This window comes from Buceros rhinoceros, unplaced genomic scaffold (assembly GCF_000710305.1).
Source record: "Buceros rhinoceros silvestris isolate BGI_N320 unplaced genomic scaffold, ASM71030v1 scaffold237, whole genome shotgun sequence".
Classification (NCBI taxonomy): Eukaryota; Metazoa; Chordata; class Aves; order Bucerotiformes; family Bucerotidae; genus Buceros; species Buceros rhinoceros.
Genome location: NW_010422555.1, coordinates 6,677 through 21,624, shown reverse-complemented (window position 1 = coordinate 21,624; position 14,948 = coordinate 6,677). Strand labels below are relative to the sequence as shown.

The following is a 14,948-nucleotide window of genomic DNA, read 5'->3' as shown; positions in this document are numbered from 1 at the left end:
AGAGAATTTATTTACACTGACAATCATTTTAACGAAGATCCCCAAATTCTACCAGTTGAAACTTTCTCACATGGAAATCAAAGGTTGTGTTTGTTTGCTTTTAGAACACATAATGATTACTCCTCCTCCTCCACAGTTTGTAACATAAACAAAGTACATACTACAGCAATGGTTGAAGTGAACAAAACATCTCCAAGTCACTCTCCTGAAGGGCCAGTTATGCCTACTTTCTGAAAAGAATATTTGATCTGACCTCAACCCATATTTGGAGTAACTGCTTCTAACATTTTCCAAAACTTAAAACAAAGCATTCAAAATACTGAATAAGTGACTAGTAAAAAATAATTTTACCTGTAAATTGTTTTCTGTGACTCTGTTCCACCAAACCATATTGATGGGTACTCCTGTTTTACACCTGTCAGCCAGACAACCGATAGGGTTCTTTGTTTTTCTTGCTTTTGATCCCACCGGAACTATCCTCTCATCCAGCATCCCCAGTCGATACTTCCTGGGCTATGAAAAAGAAGGAGAGAAACCAGGCCACTCCTAACAACCCTCATCTAAACCTACACTAAAATAGGCATTACACTGTAATATGATTTCTGGATTGGTGGATTAGGAAACAATTTGCAAGTAAAATTTATCTGAGACTGTTTCCTTTCAATCCTGACTATTTGGTTATAACAAACAGTACTTGAAAAAAGAAACTTCAGCTACTACTAATTATTTGTAAGCAAAACTGTCCACCACAAGTCAGCCACTGAAATAAGTATAAATTGGAGAATTCTGTAAAAATGAGGAATTGTTAAAAAAATCCATATTTCTCAATAGATAACTTCAATCACATCATAATAATGAACACTTCCTTTGGGATTTCTATCAAACAAGAAATTAACATTGGCTTTTGCATGTTCCTTTTTAAATTCAAATTTGCCAAGACTCATCTCCTGAAGACTTGCTTTTAAAAATCAGTAGCCAATTTCAGCAGAACTCAGAGAAAAACATTTCTGCTCAAGTTAATATTCTAAAGACTAACTTCAGCTACTGTCTTTGGTGAAAAGAAAAGAATTACCATGATAAATGCATTGAAAACTGACAAAATAAAACATGCTTGAGGAAGTGAACATGCAGGAGGTACTTGCACCTCAATAGAAGTGACATTTCTATTACACTGGTGATGATTTCTACAAATGAAGCTGTTTATAAAGCATGATATGAATATTACATTTAAAAAGCACACTGTGAAAAAAAAATCCATTAAAGACTTTCCAGCAGGTAAAGTAGAGAAGTTCTCTATATTTTGCTATGCTTTCAAACCTATGGTACCTACGTAGATAGTAAATACCACCAAAAGAACTATTTCAGCATCTATGCACATTTAAGACCAGGGCCTTTAATGCTGATGACATCAACAACTGGACCAAATTGCAGGGGTTGGTCTGTTTATCTTTTGCTGTGTTTTTTAATGTGAAAATGCATCTACCACCTGGACCTTTGACCACTTAAGTAATCAAAGCTTAACTTACCTTCAGTCAAGTATCTACTTCATCTGGCACCTTAGAAATCTTAGGAAGGTGTACCTTGACATGTATTTCTAAAATTGTTCCTCAGGAAACAAGGCAAGCATCTAATTGGAGAAGACTCCCCACTCAAACAATTTGTAAAACACAGGACAAAACTACCACAAAATGGCTGCAAAAACAAAACCTAGAGCAGATTCCCTCCTTTACTTTTCTGAAAATTTTGAGGCTGAATGTTTTGGAAAAAGTTTAAACTGTAGAGTTGCTAGCATGTCATTTGCGTTAAAAAAAATAAAAAACCCAACACCCCCCAAGGATATCAACCTCGATTATGAGCTACAAACTCTGTGAAGATCAAGTTAACCAACTTTAATAACAGTAAACAAGACTGAATTTTGCCATACCAATTAGAACTTTTGTAAACTGTGTGATGGGTAGCACAAAGTCCACATGTAAACCTAACTGCGGTAATTCTAAATATCGGTTGGTTATTGGGAAAGTCACCTCAACTACTGGACAACTTACCATCTTAGTAATTCAGGACTAATAATATCATAAACCGCAAAGTTGTGAGGTCTGAGAAGCCAGATGCACAAATACTATTGGACTGCCGGGCAGTGCTTTCCTCAGCCTAGCCATTGGAAATAGTAACAACGAATAGTAACAGTTTCCCTGGCAGCTCCCCCATCTCTCTCCCTGTTCTACCAAGAGCAGAGTTTCAGTCTGCCTCAGACTACAAACCAGCATCCAAACACATTTCTATTCATAAAGGATTCTTCTAATCCTCCATAAAAAGGTGATCTACAAATATTTTGAAAAGGAGAGCCAACATGGAGGGAGGCTATTTCAGTTACAATGAGACTCAGATTCCAGGCAACAGAATGAAACTGTATTTTAGTCCTTAGGAAGGACCATACTTGCGGGGTCGAGGGCTGGCAGGGAGGGAAACAATGGTCAGTTCTATGCCATACAGCAACATAGAGACAATACGAGTTCACATACCAGTAGTTCTTGTCCCACTAGTATGAAAGAAAAACTAAAAATTGCGTGGGACTAAATTAAAATTTTACTTTCATTACCTGCTATGAAACACCTCCAGGGGATTACTAGGCCAGGTTTTCATTGTTCAGACAGACATTAGAAGATGGAATATTTACATTTGGAAAGAAATTTAAGACTATTTGCATAAAAATCATTCTAAATTAAATTTGTTTTCAATGAGCAAAATGGCATCTGATTCAGAAATCCAACCTGAGTTTACAGGAGACCAGGAAGCACAGGAAAAATTATCTGCCAAGAGGAGAGATTCAATAGAAAGGAAAGATCAAACAGGTAGAGCAATTTGAATAAGCATTTAAATGACAACAGTATCAACTTTGCTACATCTCTGTCCTCTACACAGAGCAGCAAATAAAACAGAGACAGAATAGTGCATCTTGAAAAAAAAACCCAAACAAGAACTCACCAACCACTGATCATTTCTGAACTAATATATCTTAAGCATGACAATTTGGACAAACAATCCCAACTTCTTGGCATGGGGACAATTTATTTTGAATAATTACAAAAGCAATTGCACTTTTGCCTTCCCTAAAGTATTTCTGTGAGGTAGAAAAACCTGTTCAGCCACACAGATGAAGGGATAGCTCAACATACCGAACTTTGGGTTGGTTGGTTTTTGAGTTGGTTTTTTTTTTTTTTGAGGGGTGGAGGAGGCATTTCAAAGTGGCTAAAGCATTTCAACATTTCACGATCCTTTAGCAAGTATTTTCTCCTATCATGTTGCAAATCCCACTATGTTTGCAAGTTCCAAATGAGTTAGTTGTGAAAGGTCAAAACCAACACAATTATTTTTAAACAGAAAAAAATAAGGTGGCACTACAATAATTAAAATTAAATCTAAGAGAAAGAAAAAACCAACAAAACCAAATTATTACAAAGCATTACAAGAAGAGTTCAGTTCCTCCAGGGCAAAGAGTGAAGCAGTAGTAATTACTGGCTGCAAATGTTTACATGAGGCAGGGAACAGCTAACTACCTTTAATTGCTAGCAACAGCTTGGCTCCCCAGGGTGAGAAGGGTAAGCACTTTCAACCACAGCTAATAATTATAACCCTTGCCCTGTAGAACCAAGCTGCTGCCAGCAATTAATGACAGAAAGCCATTGGCTGGCATGATGAGAGGGAAGGTGTTGTATTAGAAGAGATAAAGCCCCAAAGTCTGAGAAACATTACACCTGAAAAAAGATCCACTCTAAAAACCAAAAGGTCTTTCCAGAGCAGCATCTTCACATCAGAACACTACTACAGAGGAGTAACTTAATTATCCCACACTAGAAAATATTCCTCAAGTCAGCTTAGTTATTTCCTTCCCATTCATTCAAAAAGAAGTTTGGGAACATGTTTAGCAAGCTTATTTTCTTTCTACTATTTGATCTAACAGTGTCTTTGCCCCTGCTTCCTCCTGTTTCGTGGGCAATGCCACACACTTCCTCTTTCTGTTAAGGGTTGGACATACCACTAGCATAACATCTTATACGGCTATCCTAGAGGAACAAATCTAAACAAGAAAAGGTTTATTAAGATTCAAACTAAAAAACTCTCCTGTCTAATAACTTCCATGTAATACTCCAGTCTGGATGAACTGGGAAATCAAACTACACAATTCCAAAGTTTTCTTCCACTGAAGACCTGCAAATGGATTTTTTCAGGATCACTCATGTCCCAAATTACATTCCTGTTCCTTAAAATGCACTTACCTCTGACAGGCTTTGAATTTTAGATAAGACAAAAAATGCACAGTTATAAAAAAATGCACAAACACATGAGCAAGCTATTGTGTTTTAAAGTATATTGTGTTTGAAAGTGAATAAACTGAGCTACAGTAATGCTGTCTATGTGCATACAGTACTGAAGCAAGTAGAAGTGATCTTAAGTCTTTCCCATCACAGGCTAAATTAAGCAGCATTACCTTAAATTACCACAGTTAAAAGGTATCACAGTAGCATTAGCTAGGGCTCATCTCCTGTACCTCAAGTTGACTGTATCTGCATATACAGACAGATAAAAAATACATAGTACACTGTCAGGAAAGGTCAGGTATACAATACCATATTTTCCTTGTACTACTTGTAACAAAATTCACTAATATATGCAATTTTAAGTTTCAATGTGGACTTGTTTGCAAGACTTCAGTTTTTTAACAGAAGCCAGTGGCAAAGAGACTATTAGAAAAAGAGGCTAAACACTCAGCTAGTAGTCTACTGAAGAAGCAACTTTTGCTGCATGATGTCTTGAAAACTAAAAGCTAACTACAAGCCATTGGTATCATCATTATTTTCACCCAACAGCCATAGGCAATTATATGGAAAAAGACCATAACTGAAACACCCAGCTACAGATATGAACTTCAATATGTTATTGAGGAAAAGCATAATAGTCCAGGCAGAATCCCTACACAGGCACAATCAGCTAAGAAGCATTTTAATTGTGAATACCACAGCGTAACTGAATTTAGTAGTAAGTTCTACAAGATGTTATACCAGAACATTAGGTATAGTCACCATGAGCTTCCTAGTAGATTTGCAAGCTTGTAATACAAAAAAGAAACGTTATCGTGTAGTTAGTTTTTCAGCTTTGCGCCAATGGAGCTACAAACCCCTTCACATGGTTTGGGTTTGTTGCTAACCAAGATACTATCTTCTCTTCCTCTTTCATTACAACCTCTCTCTGGTAGAGAGCCAGACAACACTTGTTTTCTGTAACTCAACTTCTGAAAGTTGGAACCAATTTTTCTATTTTGATATCCACAAAAATTGGAATAGGAGTTCTGGTCAACAGCTTAAAAATAATTGTGTATTTGGTTGGCTGGTGTTTGTTGTTGGTTGGTGGATTATTTCTCTTTTTATGAAAACAGGAAGAATATGCTAACAGTTATATATGTTCATAATTTTAAAGTTTATAATGCTATCCATCAAGATTACATGCACATACAGACTGGCCACCCTCCCATCTGGAACCCTGTTTAAATTGTTCATGAAACCCTGGGTTTGGCTGGGGATAAAACTTTCAGAAGCTGAAAAGTATCATACAGAGACACAAAAAGATTAGTCTACCCAGAGAAAACTGAAATGTGCACTTTGGCATGGAATTAGGTCTTATTCCAGAGCAACACATTCAATCGGGGCAAAAAACCCCAAAACATTCTTGGTTCAATCAATTTTTAGAATGAAAACTGCAACAGATCAGGGATTACATCATGCATTTTAAACCACAGCTACGGAAAGCTTTTCAGGTGTACATACTAAAAAGTGTATTTCATCAGTATGCATGCTGAATACATTAAAATCTTGCAGAGTTTAGAAGCAACAAACAGTAACTAATGTATCTTTAAGCCAAATCTTTTCTCACCAATTTTACAGCCTAGCTAGGTTGGATGAGGTACGAATTACTGCATCAGCTAAATCCTAGCACAGGTGCACTTACACTGATGAAGTTCTTTAAGAAATTAATACCACCTGCTGAATTAAAATAAGCTGGTGGAAAAGCAAGCTTTTTTCACCATCATTAGAGAAGAGAGTTCTAACTGTGAAGACTTGCCAGAGCACCACCACCAAGATGGACTTTGAAAAACTCCACTGCCAAAGGAGCATTCAGTAAGCAAACTACAGGTTGAATGTTTAAAGGTCTCTCTTCAACTGGGCTATAAAGTTTTATATTGCTTAGAAAAATAGTGGAAAAGTAATGCACAGTTAAGAACCAAAAATACAGGTAGAAGAGCATTACAGACTGATGCAACTTTTACTCTGTTATTTACTAAGCATATGCTTTCTCAAAACAAGTGTATTTCCGAGCTCCTTTACATATTAGTGTATTTAACAAATGTGTGCACAAGTTTAAAAAATCTTTCAATTATTTTACTGAAAATCACTTTTAAAGACTACATAGAGCTTGGCACAGAAAGAATCTCATAAAGCTCGTCATAAATATAAGCAAAAGCACCTTGCACCTTAAAGTAATGTGTAGTTAACTGCTTCAGCTTGTAAGCTGCACCTGACAAAGTTGAGGTTAACTGAAAACTTATACTTAAAAGAGGGGACTGAGGGTAGCATTTAAAGTCTTAAATGTCTGTAGGTCATAACATATATCTGACCTGCTAGGATACAAAGTCAAAACAACCAAAGGTCTTTTTAATACAATTCTAAGGTAAGTGCTGGGGTATGCAGTCATGTTATTCTGCTCTTTTCCTTCAAATACACAACAGTATGAGGCAACAAAACGGACTCCTCAATTTAGAAATATGTAACATTTTTACAAGTGTTTTAATTTGATTTCTTACATAACACAATGGTCATTAATCCATATATAAAAATGTGAATAGTATATTCTCTCAGGTAACACTTAAAAATTAAACTATCATACTATGTAGTAATTACTAAGTGAAAGCACACAACCAAAGAAAAACATAAAACACGTTAGATGATATCATACCCTTAAAACACATTTTAGGATGAGGTAAACATCATACTACCTGCAAACATCTAGAAGCATAGTCCTCATAGATATAGCACAGTTTGGGTTGGAAGGGACCTTTTAAAGGTCATCTAGTCCAACACCCCTCCAGTGAGAGGAAATATCTTTAACTAGATCAGGTTGCTCAGAGCCTTGTCCAGCCTGATCTTGAATGTTTCAGGGATAGAACACCTACCACCTCTCTGGGCATCCTGTTTCAGTGTTCCTGCAACAACTCTTTTTGCATCACTTGTAAACTGTACTGTTTTGTTATTGCAGTAGGGATATATAATGCCAGAAGGAAAATTTCAGGTTTGAAATACAGACTTAGCCCAAGTACATTACAATGTCTGTGCAGCCATAATTCTGCAGTTTACAACACAGTGACATGATGATTGGTAACGGTAACAACCCCTCAGCTTCTTAGAACACAATTCATGCTTCTGAAATGGTACTGAGTAGGCTATGAACCACAAAACTACTGTCTCAGCATGTTTTCACTAAAGGTAAATACAGCAAGACCAAACATTGGCACAAACGGCTTTTCAATGAACACCACTGAGCTATATAAAGATCAGGTATCAGAGGTGGCAAGATCAAGCTGGAGATGGGAACCTGGAGATACAGCTTCCCAACAGGTAGCTTAAATAGATGGAGGACAAGACATTAAAAAATAAGAGTAGTTTAGGTCTAAAGAATCCGGTTTCCTCAGGACCTTAAAGTTAGCTTTATTGTTCTCTTTTAACATGAGAGGGGAAACTCTCCTTGTACTCATCAAAAAAACTTGCATTTATGCAGGCTAGGCTTAGAGGCTGTCTCGTTTCAAAATCATTTTCCTTGCACCTTTACTAATGCCGATCAAACTGTACTGATTAAAGAAGTCTGCTGTTCGGTCTCACTTGCTGTAGATCTCCATAGAGTGCACTAAACAGCAGCACCTTGTTGTGGGTGGACTTGGGACCAAATAATCTCTCCTAGATTTTCCATTCTAACCTAGTTTAGAGTCTTTTGGTCCTGCCTTTAACTCAACTAAAACCAGTGGAAATAATTTCAAAAAAATTCTTCAAAATACATATAAAACAGCATTAAAATGGTATTGAAATTTGTTCACTACAGCAGTTGGTTCACTCCTTGCAGACCGTGGACTAACAGTGGCTCTCACCCAAATAGCCCTCCTCTAGCTGTGACTGAACGATTGAAAAAATGAAATGGAAATGGAAATAAACCAATGTTAGAAGAGTTCAGTTTTCATGAGGATTGAAGGTATGAAAAAACAAAGTAAAATGTAAAAGCAATGCTTTTCACTACCCTGTAAGGCTGACCAGTGACAAGTAGCGGAATTCTTTAGCCTGGATTGGTAGCAACAGTCTCAGAACAAATTTAATCAAAAGTTTTATCACGTATTTTCTTCTTAGTGCATTAAGCTGTCATTCCTTCAGCAACAGATTCTGATCAGTTACATTGCACATGTTTTTATGAACTGTTTACCAGAACCACCAAAATGAATGCAAGTTTTCCAGCCAGATCATTTCAGGGTTTAGAGAGGAGCATTTTTCTAGATAATGACTAAAGCCAATTCAGGAAAAAACCCCCAAGAAGTTCAAGTTCAGAATGCACCCTATTTTTAACAAGCATAACATGTATTTGAAGAAAAAAATGAAATAAGTGTGACATCATCATTCTCAGGAAAGAGGGTTAGTCTATTGCTAATTCTAGCTTTTGTTCCATGCTTCACAAATCCTATTTGTGCATTGTAGATTAATACTTACCTGAAAATCTCTTATAGGAAATTCACTTTAAGGTTGCTTGTCTTACTGCATGTGGAGTTACAACAACCGGACAGTAAATCCAGAAGGTTTTATAGTCGACAGAACCTCCACCAAGGCTCCATCTACAGAAATACTTAGCTCCTTTGATTTCATTTTAAGTATCCTATAAAAATGTCTTTAAATAGTAATCTTAGCTTTCCTGAAATCTAAAATTGAAATGCAGTTTAATAATTTCTAAAGATAAAATAACCTCGAGAATGTTCATAAAAATTCAAGAACTATGTTTACTTTTTAAACAAAAAGTAGAATGTCTTTAAACATCAAAATAACTTAAAAAGCCCAGTCACACTAAGTAGTTTCAAAATAGCTGTCTAATTAAAAAGCAAGGATATTCAGAATTACAATCATCAAGTCTTATCGTTAATATTTTATTGATATCAAATACTTAAATCCATATGGCTTGCCCATTGTTAAAGGGCTGCCGGGACAACATGATCAGCAATATCCAGAGACAATAATGATTAATAAACTTAATTTTCTTGCTTAACACATTTATGCATTACATTCTTTTACAGAAACTATTCACAGTTTTATACAATATAAACATGCAGGTTTTACACAGTTGCAAGTAACTTAATAGTTTTAAATATTTTTTAAAAAAACACCATTCTAGTTTGTAAAGGAAAGCAATTGCTCTTTATTCACTTACCAAGACTGTATTGTATCTGTCCTCCAAGTCAGTGATAAATGAAGGAAATGCTGGTTTTGCCAGCTAATTCGAAAGAAACAAAACCTTAGCCCTGGGCTCTCAGCAAGAAAATGGAAAGTTTTTTTCAAATAGTAGATGTTGTAAACACCTACATTTAAGCTAGTCACCAAGGCTCCCTTTAGAGTCAATGAAAAGCAGCACACACTTCTAGAAGGCTATCTGTCTTGCGTTACAGCAGGCGTCAAGCACTGGCCTGATAAATCACATTGCTCAAGCTCTAAGTAAATCCCAGTTACCGGGGTGGGAGGAAATCAGCCAAGTTTTTAAATATCTGGCACTCTAGCATTTAGTACTTTTGAGGAAATAATACTGTTTGAATGCTGTACTCCAAAAATATTTAAAATATTAAGAAATTACACCCACATCTATTTGCAGTGTGTTCTCTAGTAGTAAAGGTCAGTCAGTTACAAACGTGTGATTAGTTTCTCATAACTTTAGCCATGAATTTTTATCCACTTGAAGTAGTCACTGACAAGTAGTCTTTTCCAAAACACTTTTCACAATGTGAGCTGAATGTTCCTTTAAGCTGCTAACTTCTGCTGACTATAGAGGAAGCCTGGATGCCTCGATTTTAGACAACTCAAGTAATATTAGATGAAAATTGCCTCATTACTAGTATTAACAATATTTTATACAAACATACATTAAAATATAGCAGTCATAATAAACAATTATCACTATGCAAAGCAAAACACAAACTTATTTCAATTAATGCCAGTTATGTCTGAAATATTATTTGGAAAAAATCCAAGTCAATCAGTTTCACAGACAAATCTTCCTCTTTATATTATTTCAGCAGTGAGTTTGCCATTTTTTTCTTGGAAAAAAAAGGGACCAAGTTAGAAAAGAATCTACAGCAGTATTTGAGCTTTATATGCAAACACTAACTGGTTTGTTTTCAATTTGTACTGTTTAAATAAACTTTGAAGTGATTTTTAGAGGCAATGGTCACTCTGGCAATATTTTTGAATAATAGTTCATTTTCTTTGGGTTACATGCACACTTACACGTGCACATGCATGTATATATGCGTAGAGTTCTTGTGTTAAAAAGGAACGTATGATTATTTTCATTGTTGCTATCAGTAAGTGGATAAACATCACAGTTGTTCACATCCAACTCCCAGTGCACTACACCGGCATTAAGGAAAAGGGCAATTCAGAGATTCCATGTAGTTTGGATACATCATAATATTAGGAAATTAACATTCTATAACAGCATTTCATTTCAAGCAACATTAGTCTGATGGGCCAACTATGTTAATTATCTTAAGCTCAATCTTCACCTGCAGGAATGATACAGAACTCCCAATTGCCCACACACAAATGAAGCTCTGTGAAAAGTCACAAGCATGCTGATGGAGCTTGCTTTCAAGACAATGCATTATCAACTACAGGAAAGTTCAGGATCATGTGGCTAATAAGAAAAATTGTAAAAGATGAAAGACATCAGTGAAAGTAAAATTTGATAACTGGTTGGGACAAAATAATGTCTTTTTTTGATAGCCACAGTTCACAAAAATGAGAAGAAACTCTGGTGTAACCAAATTTTTCAGTCTTATTCCAGCCACTACATTTGTCAGTGTATAACTGGAAAACACCACAACCTGTGTCAAAGGAGTCTGAAAGTGCTGTCTAGCCCTCAGCAAAAGAAAGATTTCTCAGTACAGATTGGGGGGGGAAAAAATCACAAACCCTAGCTTCCCAATATCATAGAGTATCTTTCAAACTAAGTAAGTGCATTTCAAGATGGAGGAATTACTTTCACATCATGTACAAATACGTGGGGGAATGATTCTTCATTCAGAACTTGCTGCTATGAAGGCTTGTGCCTTGGTACTATAAATATAAGTTGTTCTCAAATTCTACAGCCTATGTCCCAATTTTTATATTCAAAGCATTCTTATAAACTTCGGTTTATAAGTGCTTGGAATATTTCTTAATAGAAGAAGCAGTCTAATCTGGTGTAGGAAAAAATGAAGTGGTAGGATCTTATTTATATCAGCAGTGACATATTAAAATAAAGCCAATAATATTAAAGAATCATCCTTATTTGACCCAGCATTTCAAGTTATTCTGGATCTTCTCTGTCAACTCATACAAATACGCTACTTAAGATTTAGTTGCAGCCTACCTTCCTCCTTTGAGACACGCTGAGGGCAGCAAAGTCATTAAACAAGGATGAATTTGGTGAGGTTAGTGGATCTGAAAAAGAATGTAAAACAACATGTTATATATCTTTAACACAAAGAAATTTTACATTTTTAAACTTATATGGAAAAAATCTTTTCGACAAAACTAAGTTTAGCAAAAATGCAGTATTTATTAGATTCTGTTAACTGCTCAGTTGAAATGGTGCTCATTAGCAGAACTCAGTAAGTTTAATTGCTGTTGACAATATTTAGTGCCCATCTAACATGTTAAAGCCCTCATTCTCCAGTCACCCGAAATTAGTAATCTTCTGTAAAACAGTCTTACAAATAATGATGTGTATCTTACTTGTCCTGTCACTGTTTTGCATAAATTTAAATCATAACTAAAGGCAGCAAAAGCCTACATTCTGTTAGTTACTTTTTATTGCTTTTTCTTTGTCCCTACACATCCCTTTCCGGCTTGAATCATCAAAAACTGAGTAACAACCACAGACAGCTTAAAACTCCAAACTGCATGGGCAGAGCTGTCAAATTAGTAGACAACTGCCAGATGTAAATGTTTTGATGAAATGCGTTCTTCAACATTAATCAATACCTCTTAAAAGGGTAATTCTACAAGTGAAGCACAACTTGCGGGGTGGGGGGTGGAGAGAGGAAGGGAGAAAAGGACCTGTGACACAACAGAATTTAAACTGGTTTCTAAATGTCAGTCTGGTTTCTCTCCTTCGCATGCATCACCATCACTGTTTGGCCTGTCACAGTCAAACTCTGACTGCATTCAAAACTGGAGACCTCCGTTGCCTTGAATAGCTTATTGTTCAGTGGGTCAAAAGCAGCAGAATTAATCACAAAACCTACTGGAAATTAACCACGAGGAAGAAAAAAGGAAAAACCACCCTACAAATTTTGACTTTTGAGCAAGTTAATTTTATAGAATTACTCTAAGTAGTATAAGTAGACTAGCTGCAGAGTCAGACATGCAAATGGAGTTCTAGAACATCATTTACACAGCAATTTTCAGTGCAGAAAGATACTTTAAATGCATGCCCTTGCCATAAGGGAGTAGTACCCTCTTCTTTAAAGAGCTCAGTTTGGCAGCTACAGCTCAAATAATCTACAGTGATTCCAAACAGAAGTTCAATATACCTTCCACAATAATTTAGTGAGTATGCAGACCTGCACTGTAGAGACATTTTGTTCAGTTGAAAACCATGTTCCCTATAGCAGGGTAAAAAAAAAAAATCTAAGAGGTAAAGTACTGCTTACAGAACAAAACTATTATTTTTAACAGCTATTATGTAATACCACAAAACACATACACCCTAAATTTAAGAATATAAGTCTGTACATCCATTCCACACAATAACTTACTTCAAAACCACAATGAAAAGGGATACTACTGTGCAGCAACACAAATGCTTAAGCTATCAGAACTTTACAGTGGATATCCAAACTAGCATTTCACTTCAAGGGACAAGACAAATTGACTTTTTTTAGTTTTTCCCCTGCTGGAGCAAAGAAAAAGCTGAAAATTTGAGTTCAGTAGCACTTCAGCTCTGTACTAAAAGAAGTCACGCAATACAGTACTGTTAAAAAACCTAAGTTTTACTGCATCTCAAATCAAATCAGGAGAAAAAAAAAAAATCTGCCTCACTTTGTGAAAAAGAAACTCTTAAATTTCCAAACATACTTTTGTATGTATTACTCTAAAAGTACTTACCATGGCCTGCATACTGCTTGGCACTGTCATTGAGAAGGCTAGGGGAGCTGCTGCTGTTTGTCATCCTCTGCAAAGATACAAGACAAAAGTGTACATGTAAAATAAAGCTATAAAAGACTAAAATGTGAGGGTATCAGGGATGACATTTAGAAAGTTTTAAGAACAGACCACAAAACCTGTGCTCATTACCCATTTAGCAAGTACTCTAAGCAGACAGTGGTTTGTAGTTGACAAAAACATTTTGCACAAGAGCTATGCAAACCAAAAATGACTGTACATTAAAATAAAACACTATCATCATTAATTTCTTCTAACTTGGGAGGCTCTACCAAACCTATGGTTCTCTTTCTGTACATTCTCAAAATGTTAGACAAGTAAGTAACTTCTCATTTAAACAGTCTTTCACATTGTGCTCCTCAAACAACTCCTCCCTTCATTACAGTGTCATCACAACATAAAACTTTTCCAACAAAAAATACTCAAATTAGAATAGCATTTGATAGATTATTTCTAAAACCAAAAGAATCTTTTGAAACCTTTCATCAAAATCATGCAACTCCTGTAAGCCAGCAGGGCAACTGAAACCCTCTCAACACTTCTCCAAAGCGTCACCTGCTTTTCCTACATTCCTCTAGAAATATGGGCTAGCAATAAACCGGACTGAGTGAGGCAGTGCTGCTCTAAGAGCTACCACTGCTTTGATAGAGAAGTTTAAAAGTGTCTCTTACTCCTGCTTATTATTTTCTTTGACCAGCCTCTCAACAAGGAAAAAAAAGCATGAGAAGAAAAGCAAGGAAAGGTCAGGAAGTATTCTCCATCACTGAGAGAGACGATCAGTAATTTGTTAAAGTATTCCCTGACATGCTTTTGGCCCACATCAACCAGGAGTCTCCCAGCCAATTTCGAGGCACTATTCAGCAGTGAATGGGTTTTGAGATCCCTTCAAATAGACAGTTTGCACGCAGCCTCTGCTTTAGCGGGTGAGCATACACCAGCACAAACAGGCCATTTTGTGCCAGCTGGCCCTAAGCATCAAGGAAAGTTTCCAGGCATGTTTAATTTAGTAGTCTAGACACAGATTAAAACTCGAAACTGGTCACTGGAATTGCTCTTTATGCTCACATTTTTCCACGCAAATCTCAATATTAGTGGTAGAGGGCAAGATGCTTACTACATTATACTTCAGTGCCATATCATCTAATTATTGCCCAGAAAGATCTATATTCTGGAGTAAACTTGGTAAGAATGGAGGAGAACCAACAGAAGCTAGAGTGTTATTCAATATGGTAGAAATGTAAACCTACAGCAATTCAAGTTTCTCAACATTTGAAGTTTTTATACTACCACTGACTTCAGAAGCTGCAGCTTTTAATAATTACATCTAAGAGAACAAATAGATTGGGTAAAGCATTTTTCACATGGAAAGCAAATTGTAAAAAAAAAAATAGACTACACTATAGCCTGTACTATTAGAAAAGTCACTTGAAAATTTTCGTATAATTTAGGTTC

At 36.1% G+C, this 14,948-nt stretch overlaps 1 protein-coding gene across 2 annotated transcripts in view; it reads right to left on the bottom strand.

The window, feature by feature from the left end:
• PAN3 (PAN3 poly(A) specific ribonuclease subunit) overlaps nucleotides 1-13,507 on the bottom strand; it is a 57,869-nt gene extending 44,362 nt beyond the window's left edge. Inside the window, exons 1-4 of one of the 2 annotated variants that reach the window (XM_010140059.1) lie at nucleotides 13,440-13,505; nucleotides 11,701-11,771; nucleotides 9,508-9,570; nucleotides 352-513 (exon numbers count right to left, since the gene is read on the bottom strand). In XM_010140059.1, the coding sequence (XP_010138361.1) occupies nucleotides 352-513; nucleotides 9,508-9,570; nucleotides 11,701-11,771; nucleotides 13,440-13,503 (360 nt within the window). In that variant the 5' untranslated portion in view covers nucleotides 13,504-13,505. Of the gene's footprint in view, nucleotides 1-351; nucleotides 514-9,507; nucleotides 9,571-11,700; nucleotides 11,772-13,439 lie in introns of both variants that reach the window. The other variant, XM_010140060.1, reaches the window with a different exon arrangement.
• Nucleotides 13,508-14,948: the final 1,441 nt, after the last annotated feature.